The sequence below is a fragment of the Balaenoptera ricei genome, chromosome 21, assembly GCF_028023285.1.
Source record: "Balaenoptera ricei isolate mBalRic1 chromosome 21, mBalRic1.hap2, whole genome shotgun sequence".
In the NCBI taxonomy this organism is placed as follows: Eukaryota; Metazoa; Chordata; class Mammalia; order Artiodactyla; family Balaenopteridae; genus Balaenoptera; species Balaenoptera ricei.
Window position 1 is genome coordinate 11,931,895 of NC_082659.1, and position 19,875 is coordinate 11,951,769.

The 19,875-nt window shown below is 44.0% G+C and overlaps 1 protein-coding gene across 4 annotated transcripts in view; it reads right to left on the reverse strand.

Annotated features, from left to right (window-relative positions):
• FBXO25 (F-box protein 25) overlaps positions 1–19,875 on the reverse strand; it is a 50,052-nt gene that overhangs the window by 21,261 nt on the left and 8,916 nt on the right. For all 4 annotated transcript variants that reach the window (XM_059909441.1, XM_059909439.1, XM_059909440.1 and 1 more), the window contains exons 3-5: positions 4,944–5,047; positions 3,949–3,998; positions 1,266–1,358 (exon numbers count right to left, since the gene is read on the reverse strand). In XM_059909441.1, the coding sequence (XP_059765424.1) occupies positions 1,266–1,358; positions 3,949–3,998; positions 4,944–5,047 (247 nt within the window). The remainder of the gene's footprint in view (positions 1–1,265; positions 1,359–3,948; positions 3,999–4,943; positions 5,048–19,875) is intronic.

Below are 19,875 nucleotides of genomic sequence, written 5' to 3' on the forward strand. Positions count from 1 at the left end.
CCCTCCCGCGTCTCCGTCCTCCCTCCCGCGTCTCCGTCCTCCCTCCCATGTCTCCGTTCTCCCTCCCGCGTCTCCGTCCTCCCTCCCGCGTCTCCGTCCTCCCTCCCATGTCTCCGTTCTCCCTCCCGCATCTCCGTCCTCCCTCCCGCATCTCTGTCCTCCCTCCCGTGTCTCCGTCCTGCCCCAGAGTCTCTCTCACGCCCCCACGAGTAAAATCCCTTGTGTGGATCGCGGTCCAGAGCGGCTGGTATTAGACAACTAAGCATGATCTGAACTATCAAAAAGCATGTGGGTAAACGCTTACTGTATAACAGACCTCTCTGCTGACACACGTTTTCCTGGATACTCAAATCTTGGCATTTCTACAAAGTGGAGTCAAATCCCGGTTCGGTCACCTGGAGGGAAGGGGTAGCTGGCGGAGGCCCCTGTCTGGTGCGCAGGCACCTGGGAGAACTCGAACCCTCGGAGGGCCTCCACACAGCCCCCACCTGGCGAGGCTGCAGGGAGCACGTGGCTAGGAACCCCAGGTGCTGGTCACACGGATGCCAGGCAAACTCCGACCAGGAGCAAACCAAACCCTCGGGCTCAAAATCATTCAACCGCCCAGTTTTCTGTCCTTCCGGTAGCACTTCCAAATGCCTAGCAGCCATTACAAGGAGTATCTTTCCAGAGTCTCACAGCACCATCAAAAATCCAAAATTAACAGCTTCGCGACCCATCACCTACTCTTTGCCTATAATAGTAAGAAGGTGAATAAATTTGTTAGGCAAATAAAAGCAGACAGTAAACGGAATATATGGCAAGATCCTTTCTTTTCTGAATGTAGGCCAAGATAAAAATTTCCTCTAAAAACATGTTATTAACACAATAAGGCTTCTGTGGAGTTCCATTCGGTATAAATTTCCTTCTTTCTGTTAGCCCACTGTCCCTCCATTAAGCAGGGATCATACTCCGTGAAAAACACAAAGTAGAAAATGCATGTGAAACCACCGGGTAAGGATTCCCAGGATAACTTCTGCCTCCTCTTTGCATCTCCGACAGCGCGACGGGCGGGGAGCGTGCCCCTGCCCCCGCGGGAGCCTGCAGAAGCCCCAGCGCCAGCCCGGAGCCTCGCCCGCCCGCCCGCCCGCCCCCGGGGGTTCTCTACCAGCGAACAAGCACAACTGTACGCAGCCGTCAAAAGCATCTTAAATATTTCACATGATAATCCTCAAAACGCAGTCGCTCCAAAGTGTCATCAAGTGTCTCTGAAATAAAATACTCACTCTGGCCACGTAAGTGAACCTCCGGGCGTCCTGGACCGCACTGAAGAAGTCTAAGCGGTTAAAAGCTTCTCCCAAAGTGCAGTAGCCGTGTCTCTGGAAAAACAGACACAAGTGAAAATCTGTCAAATGAGTCATGAGTCAAAATGAGCTAACAGTTAACGTGAATTAGTCTGCACAATTTCTTTTTTAATTTTGGCAAAGGATATTCGTTTTTATTATGATCTATTCCATATTTAGCTGAAAGTTGAGTAAAATTAAAACAATGCTAAATTTAAGTCATTTATGTATAATCAAGACACTGTGCACTGACATTTCTACACCACTTAATGACAAGGATAAATATTGATTAAATATTTGTCAATTTCCTTTGTTGGCATGCATTTGGGGGAGGACGAAATTAAGCCTAAAATCATAAAATAACTGGATGTATTCTAGGCTGTGCAACTACAAATACATAAATCATGCTTGGCCACTATGAAGAAGCATCTAGTATAAACTACACGTTGGAATTCGATTCCTCTGCGGGGAGTCCTGTGTGCCTGCAGGCCTGGACGTACGCCCAGACGCTCAGGATCAAGGCCGAGAGGCACCTGAGCGGGGTGGGGTTCTGAATACCAGCGTATGGGTGCAAAGGGCTAGAGGTGACGGGACGTGACCGTGGGCAGTGATATGCCCTATATTCCATACTGATTTGTACAGATCTCTACCCTAGATTTCAGAAGACATTTTAAACTCGATCTTCTGTATTGGAATACTTAGAACATAAAGAGATCTTCAATGCAGAGTTGTGGGTATAGATAAAGTGGGGAATAATCACAGAAAACATGAGGTGACAAATACGCCTCACATTTCAAACAGAGGACAGCAGAGGGGCCAGAGGGGGAGCTGGAGGGGAAATCCTCAGTCTCTGACAGAAGACGCACCGTGAGGGCTGATTTGGTTTTACACCCAAATCCCAACAACACTCTCAATGTGTGCACAAGCCAACAAGATACACTTATTTAAAACATTCATTATGTATTTTTCCTGAATATCCACTAAGTACAGAATATTTTCCTGGGAGCTGTGGAGGAAGCCAAGATTAACTGGATATCGATCATAACCTGAAATCAATCACAGCCGGTAACTATTCTCTTTCTCAGTGAACAGAATTCCAAACACTGGTGTTCCTCCCAGGCTGCCACCCATCTCACAACAGCCTCTTCTTTGGGGGGAAATAAAATCACACGTCTGAAGCACACGAGCAGCAAACACCTGGCGGGCCCCAGGTGAGAAGACCAAAGGCGTGACGTGATGCGGAGAGAGATGGGACCAGCTCCGAGTCCTGGCCCCTTCCTGTGCCTGCCTGTGCCGGTTCCCAGGACCCATGCAACACCCTGCAGACTCACAGCAAGTTCCCCCTCTGCCGCATGTGCAGCCGAAGCTGGACCTCTGTTCTGTAATCAGTGTGGTGACACCCAGCAAATGAAATGTCTAACAGTCTTTCTTTTTTTTTTTAAATAAATTTATTTATTTTATTTATTTATTTTTGGCTGCATTGGGTCTTCATTGCTGTACGTGGTCTCTCTCTAGTTGTGGCGAGCGGGGGCTACTCTTTGTTGCAGTGCAAGGGCTTCTCATTGCGGTGGCTTCTCTTGATGCAGAGCACAGGCTCTAGGCGCACAGGCTTCAGTAGTTGTGGCATGCAGGCTCAGTAGTTGTGGCTCGCGGGCTCTACAGTACAGGCTCAGTAGTTGTGGTGCACAGGCTTAGTTGCTCCGCAGCATGTGGGATCTTCCCAGACCAGGGCTTGAACCCGTGTCCCCTGCATTGGCAGGTGGATTCTTAACCACTGCACCACCAGGGAAGTCCACATGTCTAACAGTCTTCATAAGCTCAAACTAGGTCAGATTCGCCAAACACCTTCCAATGGTGTACTGGAGTGTATGTTACGGGTCAGAGTGGTTTCATACGCATTTAACAATGTTAACCATCGCCAAATAGGTCGGATAAATTTTCTATCTCAGAATCTAATCCTTAAGCTTCTAGGAAGCTGGGCTGGTTTCAGAACACCCACTATTAACACTTCTGGAACCCTTAACTTACGCTAACATAATACATGCTAAACAACTGCTCCCTGAATATTTTCCCCCATTGTTGCAAAATAAGGCAAATGCAGAGTTTCTCAGACAACAGATGGAAGCAAGCTTCCCCAGACACCAAGAGAAAAAGTAAACATGCAGAGTGGAGGTGAACAGACCTTTTGCAAAAGAAAGGCGGGCAGGGCTCGAACTGCTCTTTGCAGATTCCAGCTTAACTACCAACATCACCTTAGCTACTACTCTACAAAATAAATGAGGGGTTTACAAACTGTTCTCACCAACCCAAAACACAGGCGAGCCAAGACACAGCCCTACTAGTACCAGAGGCTCACTATGAACAGCTTTTGGGGAGGGCGGGGGAGAAAATATCAAAGTATCTGGGGGTCCATACTTCTCCTGAAACAGCCCTCTGCTGATTCAGATTCGTATGGGGCATTGACATACACCACACACACGAAACACTGTCTCAAAGACCCTCTTATGCTTTCACCTCTTAGAATGTGGACACAGGTCTGATATTGCAAAAGAAACAATTTAATGTAACATCACATATTCAACAGTAACAATACAAAATATACTCTTATTTTTAATAAAATACTTACTTCTCTTGTGCTTTCTTTATGGACATAGATCCATTTTTCACGATAAAAACCTAGAATAAAAATTAACTTTGTTTTTAAAAGCTGGTGAATCATTACAAAATGAAGATTTTAAGGAACTTCAACAGTGGCACATGCTAACAAAATTATCTGACATCATATAGATAAGAGATGCTTTGACTTGGCTAAATGCAACCAGAATTGCTTCGTTTCCTAATATCAGTTTCAGAGGTACTGAAACATCTTTACATGAAAGATGATTTATGACAGTACCACGTCTAGGTAACTTGGAAGAAAATAGTGTCACCAAGTGACTGCAGTCATATCCAAACATAAATGGTTATAAAAGTGCATCTGGTATACACCCTAATAAAAGTTCTCTTCCTCTTTCATTGCCCCATATGGTGTTCCATTTAAATACACTTTCTAAGTAACTCATATCCCAAAGCTTCAAGGATCACGACTACATGGTCCATGGGAGCCTCCAGAGGGCGCACGACTGGATTCACTCACAGGGTCTCAGTGACTCAAGTCTGGGCATCTGCACAGGGGCCCTTTCAGAGCCTCCTCATCTCCGTCCCCATCCCCGTCCCCATCCCGCCTGCATGGCTCCAGCTCTGACCATGTCTACCTTCTGCTCCGAACCAGAAGCGTCTCCTGCACCAAAGCCCAATGTCAAGGTCCCTAAGGTTCGGCCTCACTGCTTGGGAGTGAATGGACCTGAATTCAGGACTGCTATTCAACATTCAGACATAGAGGCTGTTTTGTAGGTTTTCCTGTCCTCGGTTTCATTGTAGCAAATCTTACTAATGACTTACTCAGCTAAATGGTTGAGCTGCAAATATCTGACCACTAAGTCAGTGGGCAACTCTGGATACAGTGCTGCTGCTTATATAACTGTATCAGCATTTACGTCATAAGACGGCACTGTCAATGCAATTCAATTTATCAACATATTCAACAAGTAAATATGAAATTATTAATGAAAATGATCTTACACTGAGTATTTCTGTCATTTCTAAAATGGTCCTTTTTCCTTTTTTTGGATGCATATTCATGCTCTTCGTTATTGAATATTTCTTCATCTTCACTATTTAAGATACTGAAATAAAGATAACATTTTATTAAAATATTTTTACAGGGGTTTCTTCATCTGGATTTTCTTTTGTTAAAAAGAAAAAAGAAAAAAGAAATATTTGGTTTGCAATTCAGGAGCCCAAAATAAAAATCATGTTAAATTCTGAAAGCAATCCTTAATTTTCAAAGCAACAAATCACAGGTTTGAAATTACAAGGCTAATGTCTATGTTTTTTGCTTGTTTTAAGAAACCTGAGATTTATCCTGGTTCTTATCAGAATGCTGTATCAGGAAGTGATGCACAAGTTTTAGAATCGCCTAAGGATTTTGAAATGCTCAACCAAGGTAGTTTCAGACTTTAAAACTTATAGTTTTATAGTTTATACTCTGGAAAAAAGTTAACGTGACAACATGATACCTAATACTAATGATTTGCTATATCCCTGACCCAGTGCCGAGTAAACTCAACATTTCTCTTTGTCCCCATACTTCCAAAGACTTAACTGGAACTACTACCGTATTTCCTTACTAAGCATCAACCAAATAATGCTACCTGTTAAGGCGCTTAACTGAAGCCAGATGAAGTAAAACATTTCTTTTTTCCACTTAAATACATCTAATTAAAAGCTTTCCCATTTTTTTCTTTTTTTTTCTTTTCGATGAAATAAGAAAATAAAATCATAAGGTGATAACTAAACAACTTGAACACACTTTCTTTTTAAAAAAAATTTCTTCCTTGTAGTAAAAAATAAGACTATGCAAAAAGCAGTCCACCCCCTCAAAACTAAAGATGCACACAATGTTATTTTCAGCACACTGACAGCTGGATTGTTTTCAGTCTGACAGCAAGGAGGGGCTCTGTGCAGATGAGCTGGCTAGCGGAGGGCCAGGGACTGATACTCAAAGCCCAGGGAGTAACCCTGCTGGCTGCCTCATCGCCACTCTTTGACAAGAAAATTGTACACAAGCTCCTTCCACTAACCTGTATTCACTTTTAATCAAAACAGCTGATTTTCCCAAATGAATCCATTTATCACCATCAGAATAGACTTACAGAACACTGGCAATAGTTGTAAATCATGAAGACAAGCAAAAGTGCATTTAGAAAAAACAAACAACTTAACATTCAGTGGCAGGCGTTAAATAATACCAACTCATAGAAATGGGTTGATCCTGGCTGTATCTCACATTGGTTTGTTGTCACTGATTCAAATACTGAAGGTAGAAGATTTCAAATGTGAACAGCTTTTCCAACTACAATCACAAAGGCATCAAGGGAAAGCAGAAGTACACTGCTCTCCAGAAACAGCATCACAGAAAGGAAACCAGGCACCAGGAGAGGAGGGAGCTGCCCGTCATCTCCTGGGAGAGGGAGCCGTGCCCGGCTACGCGCAGGCAAGCGAGGGGCACTGGGCAAGCGCCCACGTGTGCTCTGCCCTGACTCTGCCCTGGGAGGGCTGGGCCGCCTGAAGGGAGGCAACAGGCCCAGGGGACAGACGTACAGGAAGGAAGCACAGACACCTATACACTTCAACCGCGTTGACTTACGAAGGCGACACTCTCAGCCCTCCAGGCCCACCGCTCAGCACTCCACCAGCACCCCGTCACCGTCTCTCTCGGGAATGTTTTTCTGATAAACCCACCAAAGGTGCATGGCTTCCCCACACCCCATGTCCATTTCCAACCAAGACAAGGATGCATGTGGAGAAGAACCATCAAAAACATCTCCTGACATACAGGTAAACAGCAAGGACCTGCTGTATAGCACAGGGAACTGTATTCACTATCTTGTAATAACATATAGTGGAAAATAATTAGAAAAAGAGAAGATATGTATGTATATATGTGTAACTGAATCACTCTGCTGTACACCTGAAACTAACACAATATTGTAAATCAACTATACTTCAATTAAAAAAAAAAAATCTCCTGAGAGAAATAACCAAGGGCCGAGGAAAGAAGTTACTCTCTTCTCCTAATTCACTCCTTGAAGTCAGCCTGCAGCTTTGAACACTGTCCAAGTGTGACCTGACCTTTTCCCACCTTATGATCCTCACCCTAGTGATGACCCATTAGACAACTGGTGACATTTTCCTCAAGAGTCACATAACATGGTCTTAAGCTTCACCCCCAGACCTTTCTCGGGTCAGCACAGCCTTGAATGCAATACTCTGTGATGGGCTATCACCTTCCAATCATTTCCACCCGATTCAAAGAAATAAGACAAGGGAGGGTAAACCTCCGGTTTTGAAAATGGTTAATCGGCAGTTTGTAACTGTAATGTTGTAAGACAAGTCACAAAAGTTTTGTAATTAGTAAGAAAAATTACCAAGATTTGTGAATGATTTACATTTTAATATTTATAAAGGTAATTTGTACTAATAAAAAAAAAACCAACCAAGTATAAAATGAAAAGTCTCCCTTGCCAATCTCACGCGTGAGAATTGGCTAAATTTTCATTATTTCTATCTTCACTTGTTCTGGTTGCTAATTTTATAATTCAAAACAAAACAAAACAAAAAACCCAGGCACATACCTCTGTTTTGAGTTGCCTGTAAGAGACAAGGAATTAACCTCATTACTACCCTCCTCTCCATTCTGGTTGGCAATTCATCATTCAACGATTATCAACTCATGACCCATCTTACCTCATCTCTCTCTCTCCACCCATTTCTTGGCCGGGGACCCACTTCAATTATTTTGACATAAATCCCAGACAGGCTATCATTTCAGGTGTAAACGTCTCAGGATGATACTCAGTCCTGCTGTGATTTGTGTAATTAGTGTTTCTTCATGGATGAGCTCTTCGGGGCGTTCCCATCAGCATCCGATGTCTCTCAAAGGTGCCCAGAAGGCAGGCATTCCTGCTGGACTACCCCCTGGCTGGGGGATGGGCAGGCACTGCTCCCTGGGTGCCCCCGCCTGGCCCTCAGTGAGCGATGGGGAATAGGTGGGCTGCGCTGTTGGCCCGTGTGTATACCAGCTCTGGAACTGCGGGCACCCCGGCCACCTATGGCGTTGCCCTGACCACGTCACTGCTCGGTGCTGGCGTCAGGTACCTCCACAGCCTGGGGGAGGGAGGGGTGCCCAGCACGTGTTCTGTTGGTCGCTCCCACTGCATTTCTCAAGTAAATACCCCGAGGCTGCCCCTGGGAGGAGCCCCCTGCTGCAGCCACCTCCTTGGCGGTACCACCCACCACTCTCCCCACCGGGAAGCCCTTCAGCTACAGACCATGCAAGCGTGTCTCACAGACTCCGTATCCTTTCGGGTGCACCAAGACACTGAGAGTTGCACCCCCCATTTTTTCTCAAGTACAATATGTATTTACAGTATTTAAGATAATATATACCTTTTTAGTCATTTCTAGGATTTTGCTAGGGGAAACTGCAGCATCCATCCCCACCCAATTGCTTGAAATCAGAATCTTAAAAACTGTACTAAACCAGAAATATTTATTGCTGCACTGGGTTAAATAGTGGCCCCTCAAATATGTCTAAGTCCTAACCCCTGGAACTTGTGAATATGAGGGTCTTTGCAGATATAATTACATGAAGGATCTCAAGACAAAACCATCCTGGATTAACCAGATGGGCCCTAAACCTTATATGGGGAGAGGCCACACAGGACAGACAGGGGGGGATGGCGGGTGACAGCAGCCAAGGGACAACAGCCGAGTGACAACAGAGGCAGAGACTGGAGCTGAAGGACGGCGAGCATTGCTGGCAACCCCAGAAGCTAGAAATTCTCCCAAAGAGCCTCCAGAAGGGACCATCCCTGCTGACACCTGCATTTCGGACTTCTGGCCTCCACACTGCAAGGAAAAAAATTCTGTTGTCTTACACCACTGGGTTTTCAGTATGGCAACCCTAGAAAACTAATACAATTCTCTACCTTCTTAAATTACTTCAGTTGGTATTGCTCTTGACAGCACATATGGGCTATCAATTCTACCATTCAAATAGAGGAGACTCTGGGAAGAAAAACTCAGCGAAATGAAATATTTAACATACCAAAGTAAACATGACAAACAAAATGTGATCATTTTACCAAAAAACAAAACAGAGGAACCCCTCAGACACAGTCACCAGTAACTGACTGCCAAGCTGACTTCCACGGCAGTTTCTCTCAGTGAAAGAAACTTCTCTCCCAGCAGGGCCACAGTCTCTGCTCTAACAGTCCCAGGTTACTGTTTTCAGTTGTATGTCGGTCACCTATTAAACTTAGCTTTGTATCCTCACATTACCCACAAAGGGTCAGGGTTATATTACTTTCTCCTGCTGGCCAAATGTTCATGTTTGTTTTCCTGATATAAAGTCACTTGTGCATCAGTGTATTATTAGCCTCTCTTGCAAAAAAAGATATTAAAAAAAGGTCCAGGGCTTCCCTGGTGGCGCAGTGGTTGAGAATCTGCCTGCTAATGCAGGGGACACGAGTTCGAGCCCTGGTCTGGGAAGATCCCACATGCCGCGGAGCAGCTGGGCCCGTGAGCCACAATTACTGAGCCTGCGTGTCTGGAGCCTGTGCTCCGCAACAAGAGAGGCCGCAATAGTGAGAGGCCCACGCACAGCGATGAAGAGTGGCTCCCACTTGCCACAACTAGAGAAAGCCCTCGCACAGAAACGAAGACCCAACATAGCCATAAATTAAAAATAAATAAATAAATAAAAATTTAAAAAAAAAAAAAAAAAGGTCCAATTTTTTTAAGTTAAAAAAAAAATGCAGAACCTGTTTGTTTTTTGCATTAGCACTTCTGTCCTAAACACCTCATGTGACATGCTTAAGGAATCTGACGCAGACATGATGCATGAAGGGAGCAGCAGGCAGGTGGCAGGATGGGATACTGAAGACCAAGGCAGACAGCGGCCCAGGCAGCCCCACGGCTCTGCCAGCGGGAGAAGTGGTGGACACCCCCATGCAACCTGGCGAGGGGAACACCGTCTTTCAGAGGTTCCAGAGGGAGCTCTCTTGGAGAAGGGCCGTGTAAAAAGTCCAACCACAGCAGCTGCAGACTCCATGAGAGAGAGCCGGGAAGGCACGAGGGCACAGCGGCCACCCTCTGCATTCCACCTATGCCCCGCAGGCGTGCTCTGATGGCTTGCCTCCAACCTGCTGCCTCGCCTGAATGACAGACCCACCGAGCACCTCATGACGGTCACACTCCCGCTTACTCTAAGAGTGCACGTCCATAACGTGAGAAACGTCCATAACGTGAGAAAGACACAAAGACCTGACAGCAGTTCTGTAGGAGCAATCACAGGCCAGGAATGGAATGGGTTCAGGTGACATATTTAACATACTCAAGTGAGCCAAGGATTTATCATTTAGACAAACCCAGTCTTAAAGGTAAAGGTCACAACAAACGTTATGAATGTGCATGAACAGAGAAGTACTGCAACCAGGAAATTAGTGGAGAATTCACTACAGAATGAGCTCAGGAAGCCACCAGGACTACAGGGGCAGAGGCAAGAAGGCTGGTGTTAAACAAGTTAACATGTATGTACTTGTAGAATTACATGTTTCTACACGTACACAAAGGGTCCATGATGACAGAAAAGACACAGCAAGTGATGGCTATAAGACACATAGCAGAGAACAATGACTAACAAGGTATGGGAGGGCAGGGGAGACGGGTCAGCAGCTAACTGCAATATTACACACTGTACAGAGCCAACAGTCAGTGTTCAAAAAGAAGAAACCAAGGATACTACACAAAGGTATTAGCATAAAGGTGAAAATAAGAGGTAAAAAACTTCCTAAATATCAAAAGAGTAAAAGCAAATAAAACAAAACACAAGGGGCCAGACTCTCTGTTGTGTGTATGAGAGAGGTGAACATAAATAAAGACAGACAGATACAGATGCAAACGTGTACTGTACATCCAAAACATTAATTTCAGGGAACTGAGGCCAAACGGAGCAGTAAGTGTGAGGGGGCTTGGCTCACTCTTAAAGGATAAGTGTTTGGGGTTGGCTCACAAAGCAAAACAAACACCATACTGAATACGCACATGTATAAACGGATGGGGAAGTACACATCAGAATTTACAGAACCCAAGAAAGACAACTGTGACAGGAAACTTTATAGCATTAAATACATATATCGATAAAAAAGCAAATAATATAAACATATAACTTGAAAGCTAGAAAAAGAGTAAGTGAACAAAAAGACAGAATTGTTAAAGATAAAAACAGGTGGGGCCTTCCCTGGTGGTCCAGTGTCTAAGACTGCATGCTCCCAGGGCAGGGGGCCCGGGTTTGATCTCTGCTCAGGGAACTAGATCCCACATGCCATAATTAAAAGATTCTGTGTGCCGTAACTAAAAGATCCTGTGTGCTGCAACTAAGACCCAGTGCAGCCAAATAAATTAAAAAAAGAAAAAAAAAGACAAAACAGGTATTAATAAATAGTAAAAGAATAGAACTGAAAAATAAGCCCCAAAGCTGGTTCACTGGACAAAACAAACCAGCAAGATAAACCACTAGATATCTTATCAGAGAAAATAGAGAAAGTACACTATATAAAATTAATGACAAGAAGAAAATTACAAACGCAGACAGGAAATATAAAAAATCGTAAAAGGCTACTTTGTAAAACTCTTTGTAAATAAATGGGAAGAAATTAAACAAGTTTTTTAAAAATATAAATTTAACCAATATAAAAATATCAGATTTTTCCTTTAGAGCTAGTTAAATACAAAGTTCATTTAAGAAGAAAGCGAGGAAGAATTAGGAGACGATTCAGAACAAGAACAGCAGTGGGAGAAGTCTAGTCCTACCTGATATTAAAACAAATTATAAAGCCTCAAGAAAACTGCCTCTGGTCCAGTTCAAGATGGTGACAAAGGAGGACCCCAAACTCACCTCCTCACAGACACATGGAAATGACAGCTACATATGGAACAATTTTCCCTGGGGAAAAACCCCAAACCAGCAGAGCACCCCTACACATCAGCTGAACAAGAAAACAACACATTTAAGTGGGTAGGAGAGGCCCTGACACATCTCACCCCAAACCTCAGCCCCGAAGGGCTGCCCACAGTTGGGAGGGAACTCCCAGCCTGGAGCTTCTCTCTGAGGAGTGAGGGACGTGAACCCACATCAGCATCCCAACTTTTAAGACCTGCACCTGAGAGACAAGCCCCCAGACATCCAGAGGGAGCTCTCCACCAGCTGCCTCCAGAACACAGTACAGAGACCTCAGCCCAAAATGCACCAGCCTCCCTGTGAAAGAGGCCTGTCAGTTTACCTTCAGCTATGGCCGGAAGGGCAGGGTGCTAATGAAATACTCATCTGGGGGCTGACTGCAACCCTCTCTAGAGACAGGAGCCTGGCAGGCGCTACATTCATACTCTCTCCCTGCCCCACTGCGGGTCATCAGCATCTCTGAGTGAGAAGCAATGCACACATCTGGTGCGTGGACTGTCATGCCTGCTGCCCAGAGAACCCAACCCTTGATAGCCTGGCTCTGGTGGCCAGTGGCGCTGTTCATGGGTTCAACAGGACAGTAGCAGAGAAGGAAACCGTTCTTAACTGGCTACCCCAGGGCTCAACTCAGAGGAAACCGACAGAAAAGCCCACCTCCCAGTCTTCCCCTGAGAGGTATATGTGCATACTTCAAAGGCTGCTGCCTCAGGGTCTGGCTTCCAATCAGCTTGAATCTAGGTAACAACTGATATACTCCCCTTTGTGACACTGACAGGTCTTGGCACACCCTCAACTACTGAGAGAGACTAAAAATAAAGTAGGCTGATTGGACAATCACAGAGGTTTGAGAGACAACCATGAGCTGGGGCAGGGTTGAACAGTAAGGTTCATCTCCTACAGCAGGCCACTCCTTCAAGACTGGAGGAGGTGGCTGTTTTATCTAATGCACAGAAACCAACACAGAGGGTCAAGGAAAATGAAGAAACAGAGGACTATGTTCCAAATGAAAGAACGAGATAAAACCTCAGGGAAAAAAACCTTAATAAAATGGAAATAAGTAATTTACCTGATGAAGGGTTCAAAATAATGGTCATGAAGATGCTCACTGAGCTCTGGAGAAGGATAAATGATGAACAAAATAAGAATTTCAACAAAAAGATAGAAAATATAAGAGTACCTAATAGATGTCACAAAGCAGAAGAATACAATAACTGAACTGAAAAATACAACAGAGGGGTTTCAAAGCAGACTAAATGAAGCAGAAGAAAATATCAGTGACTCAAAGACAGGGAGTGGAACTCACCCAATCAGAGCAGCCAAAAGAAAAAAGAATGAAAAAGAATGAAGATACGTTAAGGCATTTGGGGACAACATCAAGCAGACCAACATTCACATTATAGGGGTCCCAGAGGAGAGGAGAGAGAGAAAGAGGCAGAAAACTTACTTGAAGAAATAATGGCTGAAAACTTCCCTAACCAGGAGAAAGAAACACACATTCCGATCCAGGAAGCTCAGAGAGTTCCATATAAGATGAACCCAAAGAAAGCCACACCAAGATACATTATAATTAAAGTGTCAAAAGTTAAAAACAAGAGAAGAATCTTAAAAGCAGCAAGAGAAAAACAACTCCTTACATACAAGGGACTCTCCATAAGAATATCAGCAGATTTTTCAGTAGCAACTCTGTAGGCCAGAAGGGAGTAGAACAATATATTCAAAGTGCTGGAAAAAAAAAAGAAAAAAAAAACCCTGCCAACCAAGAATACTCTACTCAGTAAGTTGTCCTTCACAATTGAGAAGAAATAAAGAATTTTCCAGAGAAGCAAAAGTTAAAGGAGTTCGTCATGACTAGAACAGCCCTACAAGAAATATTAAAGGGATACCTTTAAGCTGAAATGAAAGGGTACTAAATACAAAGAGGGAAACATGAAAGTATAAATCTCACTTGTAAAGGTAAATATGTAGTAAAATTAAGAATAATCTAATGTAAAGGCAGTGGGTTAATCACTCATAAAGACAGTATGCAGGTTAAAAAACAAAAATAGTAGTAGTAAAAATAACTATAACTACAATAATTTGTTAATGGATACACAACATAAAAAGATGTAAATCGACACCAAAAATATAAAACGTGGAGGGAGAGTAAAAATGTAGCTGTAGAATGCATTCAAAACATAAGATGTTATCAACTTAAAACACACTATTACAAATACAAGTTGTTTTATGTAAGGCTTGTGGTAACCACGAAGCAAAATCTATAGTAGATACACAAAAGATAAACAGGGAACTAAGCATACCACTAAAGAAAGTCATCAAACCACAAAGGAAGTAAACAAGAGAAGAAGAAAGGAACAAAGGAATTACAAAACAGCCAGAAATTAACAAAATGGCAATAAGTACATACCAATCAATAATTACATTAAATGTAAATGGACTAAATTCTCCAATTGAAAGATACAGAGTGGCTGCATGGATTAAAAAAACAAGACCAATATATATGCTGCCTACAAGACACTCACTTCAGATGTAAGGACACATTAAGACTGAAAGTGAAGGAATGGAAAAAGACAGTCCAGGCAAATGAAAGCCAAAAGAAAGCTGGGGTAGCTAAACTTACATCAGAAATAGACAAAATAGACTTTAAGACAAAGACTGTAATAAGAGACAAAGGAGGTCATTATATAATGATAAGCAGATCAACCCAACAAGAGGATATAACATTTGTAAACACAGGAGCACCTAAATAAATAAAGCAAATATTAACAGACCTAAAAGGAGAAACAGACAGCAATACAACAATAGGAGGCGACTTAAATGACATATTCGACCCCATGGACTTAACAGATATATACAGAACATTCCATCCAAAAACAAGAGAATACACATTCTTCTCAAGAGCACAGGAAACATTCTCCAGGATGGATCATATTATAAGGCCACAAAACAAGTCTCAATAAATTTAAAAAAGACTGAAATCATATCAAGCACATTTCTGACCTTGATGATATGAAACAAGAAAGCAATTACAAGACAAAGACTGGAAAATGCACAAATATGTGTAGATTAAACACATGCTAATGAACAACCAATGGGCCAAAGAAGAATTCAAAGGAGAAATCAAAAAAATACCTTGAGACAAATGAAAATGGAAATACAACATACCAAAACTTAGGGTATACAGCAAAAGCAATTCTCAGAGGAAAGTTCATAGTGATAAGTGCCTACACCAAGAAACAAGAGAAATCTTAAATAATGTAACTTTATATTTCAAGGAACTAGAAAAGAAGAACAAAGCCTAAAAACAATGGAAAAAATAGTAGGAAGACAATGGAAAAGATCAATAAAACTAAGAGCTGGTTCTCTGAAAAGATAAAATTGACAAACATTTAGCAAGACTCACCAAGGGAAAAAGAGAGAGGACTCAGAGTCAGAAATGAAAGAGGAGACATCACAGCTCATACCACTGAAATAAAGGATCTTAAGAGACTACTATGAACAATTATATGCCAACACATTGGACAACCCTGAAGAAATGGTTAAGTTCCCAGAAACTCACAACTTACCAAGACTAAATAATGAGGAAAGAGAAAATCTGAACAGACCGATTAAGAGTAAGGAGATTGAATCAGTAACCAAAAACCTCCCAACAAACAAAAGTCCAGGACCAGAGAGCTTCACTAGTGAATTCTAACAAACATTTAAAGAAGAATTAATACCAATCCTTTTCAAAGTCTTCCAAAAAAATCAAAGAGGAGGGAACAGTTCCCAAAGTCATTTTGTGAGGCCAGCATTACCCTGATACCAAAACCACACAAGCAAACCACGAGAAAATTACAGGCCAATATCAATGATGAACACAGATGCAAAAATCCTCAACAAAACACTAGCAAACTGAATTCAACAATACATTAAAAGGGTCATATACCATAATCAAGTGAGATTTATTCTAGGGATGCAAGGACGGTTCAACATCTGCAAATTAACCAATGTAATACACCACATTAACAAAATGAAGTAAAAGAAAAAAAAATCATATGATCGCTCAATAGAAGCAAAAAAAGCATTTGTCAAAATTCAACATCCATTTACGATAAAACTCTCAATAAAGAGGGTATAGAGGGAACGTACCTTACCATAATAAAGGCCATATATGATAAGCCCACAGCTATCATCATACTCAATGGTGAAAAGCTGAACGGGGGAGTTCCGTTTGCTCCACATCTGCATCACCATTTATTGTCAGCCTTTTTAATTTCAGCTATTCTGGTGGGTGGATAGTTCTACCTCACTGCGGCTTTTTTAAAAGGCTTTATTTTTTGAGCAGTTTTAGGTTTACAACAAAACCAAGAAGAAGGTGCACATCACTGGGGTTTTAATTTAGTTTCCCTGATAACTAAAGATTTGAACTTTTAGCATACTGGCTATTTGCATGTTTGTCCAAGTCATTCTCCCAGCTGCTAATTGAGTTGCTTGTCTCTTTACTAAGTTGCCGAAATCCTGGAAGAAAAGCCTCTGTCAGTATAACAGCTGGGTTCAATCAGGACACAGAAGACACATCAATTATTTTAACTGAGAAACTTAAAATGAAAATGTACAAATATGTACAAAACCTTGTTAACTAGGTAACCTAACAGCCGAAAAGAACACTGAAGCATTCCAGAGGTAGTGACTGCAAACAGCCGTCACCACACTGCACTGGGAGAGCGAAGGGCACAGGCTGACACCAGCAGGAGGAAGCACTGTTGGCTGGTGCTGGAGTCTGAGCTCAGATGAGAAGCCCCGAGGGCCTGGGGTCCAGCTGCGGGGTGGGGTGGGGGCACCAGCATCTGGTGTTGAAGGGACACGATGAGCCAGGTCTGCAAATGTCAGAAAAGCTGGGAGGGAGAGTCCAGTGCTGCTGACCTGGGGGGACAGGTACAGAAGGGCCCCGGCAGCAGCTGCCCCAGTCCCACCGCACAGGCCCCGTGGCACCCTCCCCAGGCAGGGCCTAGCAGGGCCCACCGGCTGCAGCGTCACAGGGAGGTGTGAGTAGGTAGAACGGAGCCCAGAAAACAGCTTAGTGACAGCTTACAAAACACGATACTTTCTCCCAGTCACTGGCTTGCCTGTTGATGTTCTCAACGGTGACTTTTTAAAGCAACTTTCAAAGATCGGTTTAGACTTCAAGAAGAGTTGCAGCAACAGTACAAAGTCCCCTCCCCCAGCTTCCCCACCATCTCACAGGAATGCAGGACAGCGACCAAAGCCAGGAGTGGATGCTGGCACAGTACCGCTGACTCGCCCACAGACCTGTGTCTCGCCAGCCTCCCGCTGGTGCCCTTCGCTGTTCCAGGACCCCATCCGGACCTATGCGATCGGGGTACACGCTGCCCCTGTGTCTTGCTCCTGGTCATGTCACCTGGATCACTCGCTTAAGGTGGGATCTGCCAGGGTTCTCAACTGTAAAGCTACTGTTTTCCCTTTGTGAATTCATAGATATTTTGGAGAACGCTTTGCAAATATTGTTTTCCCTAAACATCTCACCCACTAATCTCAGCATCTATCAGTGGACTCTGCCTATAGCCATCATTACTGTGGTGTCCTAATGCTGACACTCTACTTCCCTATTCCTTCCACATTCACTAACTAGAATTACTCTGTCAGGAAGAGCTGTCCCTTCTTCCCCACTTATTCATGTATTATATCCCCATAAACTCAGGGGTATTTATCTTCTCCTTTGAGTTATAATCCAATACCACCATTATTTGCTTTTTGCTCAAATGGCTCCAGCTTTGGCCACTGGACTGCTTTCAGGTTGGCCTCTGCCCTTTTGACATCTGACATATTCCCATCCACAGCCCCCCCCTTTTTTTGTTAAGTATTTCCTTACTTTTGGACACCACAAGATGCTCTAGGCTCAGCTTATATTTCCCTACCCCAGCTCTGGAATCAACCACTTCCCCAGGAACCCTTCAAAACCAAGATCTTGGTGTTCAGTCTGCTCATGGCTACTGGGGCACCACCGCTCTTGACCTCCCAGTAGACAGAACTGGGGAACACGTTATATTAACTCACCTACACACCGATCCCTATCTATCCACCCACCCACCCACAAGAGCAACAACGGCCTAAGTACACACTGACACCACCACAACAATGCAGCACCACAAGGTACAGTCTAGCATGATTTTGTGACTTCCTTCTCCAAAGTGAGAGATCTGGCTGTCATTATCTGCATTTTATTTACTCACCCTGATTAACCCTACTATACATAATAAAGTAGTTTCAGAATTGCTAACCCACACCCTGGGGCATGAGAAGCACATTTACCACCTACAGTGTCTGTCTATAGCCTGACAATATCCTGTCAACATGGTTTTCCCAAGTTCCCAGTCAGCTCCTTTCTTCCACACCCACCTCAGTGTGGTTATGGGGTTCGTCTGTAACACAATCACATCCATCTGTCACAGTTTAGATCATTTGGGTGACCAGCTCCCCATCACACACATCCTGGTTGGTTTTTTTTTTTTTAAGATTTACACAGAGCAAAATTTGCTTTTCGTGCTGCACAACTCTATGGGTTTTGACGAATGCAGAGTCATAAAGGGACCGGCGCCTTCCCTACAGGGCAGCTCTACCACTCCCCAAAAAGCCTCCTGTCATCTGTGTAATCAACTCCTTCCCCTACCTCTAGACCCCTCGCATCCACTGGTCTGTTTTTCACCCCTTTGTCCCTATAGTTTTTCTTTTTCCAGAAGGCCATATAAATGTAATCACACAATATGAAGCCTCTTGGGTTTAGTTTTTCTCACTAAGCAAGATGAAATTAAGATTCATCACGTTGTGTCAATCAACGGTTCGTTCCTTTCGCTCCTGAGTGGCCCTCCCCTGGAGAGCTGAAAAGCATGGGTGATGCCCAAGCTTTGGCAATTACTGGAAAAAAGCTGCTATTAACGTTCACATACAGGTACTGTGTAAACATAAACTTCCATTTTCCTTGGGTAAATACCTAGGACTGAGATGCTGGGTCATACGGCAGCTTTATGTTTAACTTAATAAGAAAGTACCAAACTAGTCAGCAAAGTGGCTGTGCCATTCTACACTCCCATCAAGCTTACGAGAGGACATTCTTGCCAGCACTCGGCACTGCCCTCACCAGCACCTGTAACGTTCTGTTGTTTGTTAATTGCAGCCGCTGTGGTAGGTGTGTCATGGCACCTTATCTGGAAGGTGAACACTTTCTCCACACTTCTGTCTAGGCCACCTCGGCTGTCTCACTCCTCTGGAACTTCCATTCCATTTCCAGCTGGTCTGCTGCTGACCCCACACTGCACTGTGATCTCAGGCTCGCTGCGACGTGTGTCTTCCCAGATTGCCTGCACTTCCCTGCTGACTAATGATGTTGAGCTTATTCTTCTCTGCCCAGATTTACTTGCAAGAAATAAAAAATGGGAAGAAACGATGAGCAGTGTGGTCAGATGAACAGGCACCGAGAGCAGGAGCAGAAATAGACACCACCTCACTGGAAAACGGAAGGTGGGCCTGCCCGTGACCCAGCAGCTCCTCTCCCGGGCACGAGCCCTGAGGATCTCGCGCGTGAGCAGGAAGCTACACGGTCAGACTCCACTGTCATCGCATGAACGGCCACCCTCCCAGCCGCGCAGGCCGACCACCTGCCTGCCTTCGCCGATGCCCCTCGCCACTGCCCACCCACTCCACAGCTCAGCAACCTGCCAGCTCCACTTGCAAAACATCTGAATCTGAGCACTTCTCATCACCCGCCACCTCCATCCTCTCTGAGCCACAGTCACTCCTCACTTGGGTCATTACACAGGCTCTTAGGAATGAGTCGATCCGCTCTGCCTCACCTCTCTGCAGCCTATTTCCAACACAAAAGCCAGAAGGAGCCTGTTAAAACACAAACCTGAACAAACCCCCCCTCTCTCTGAC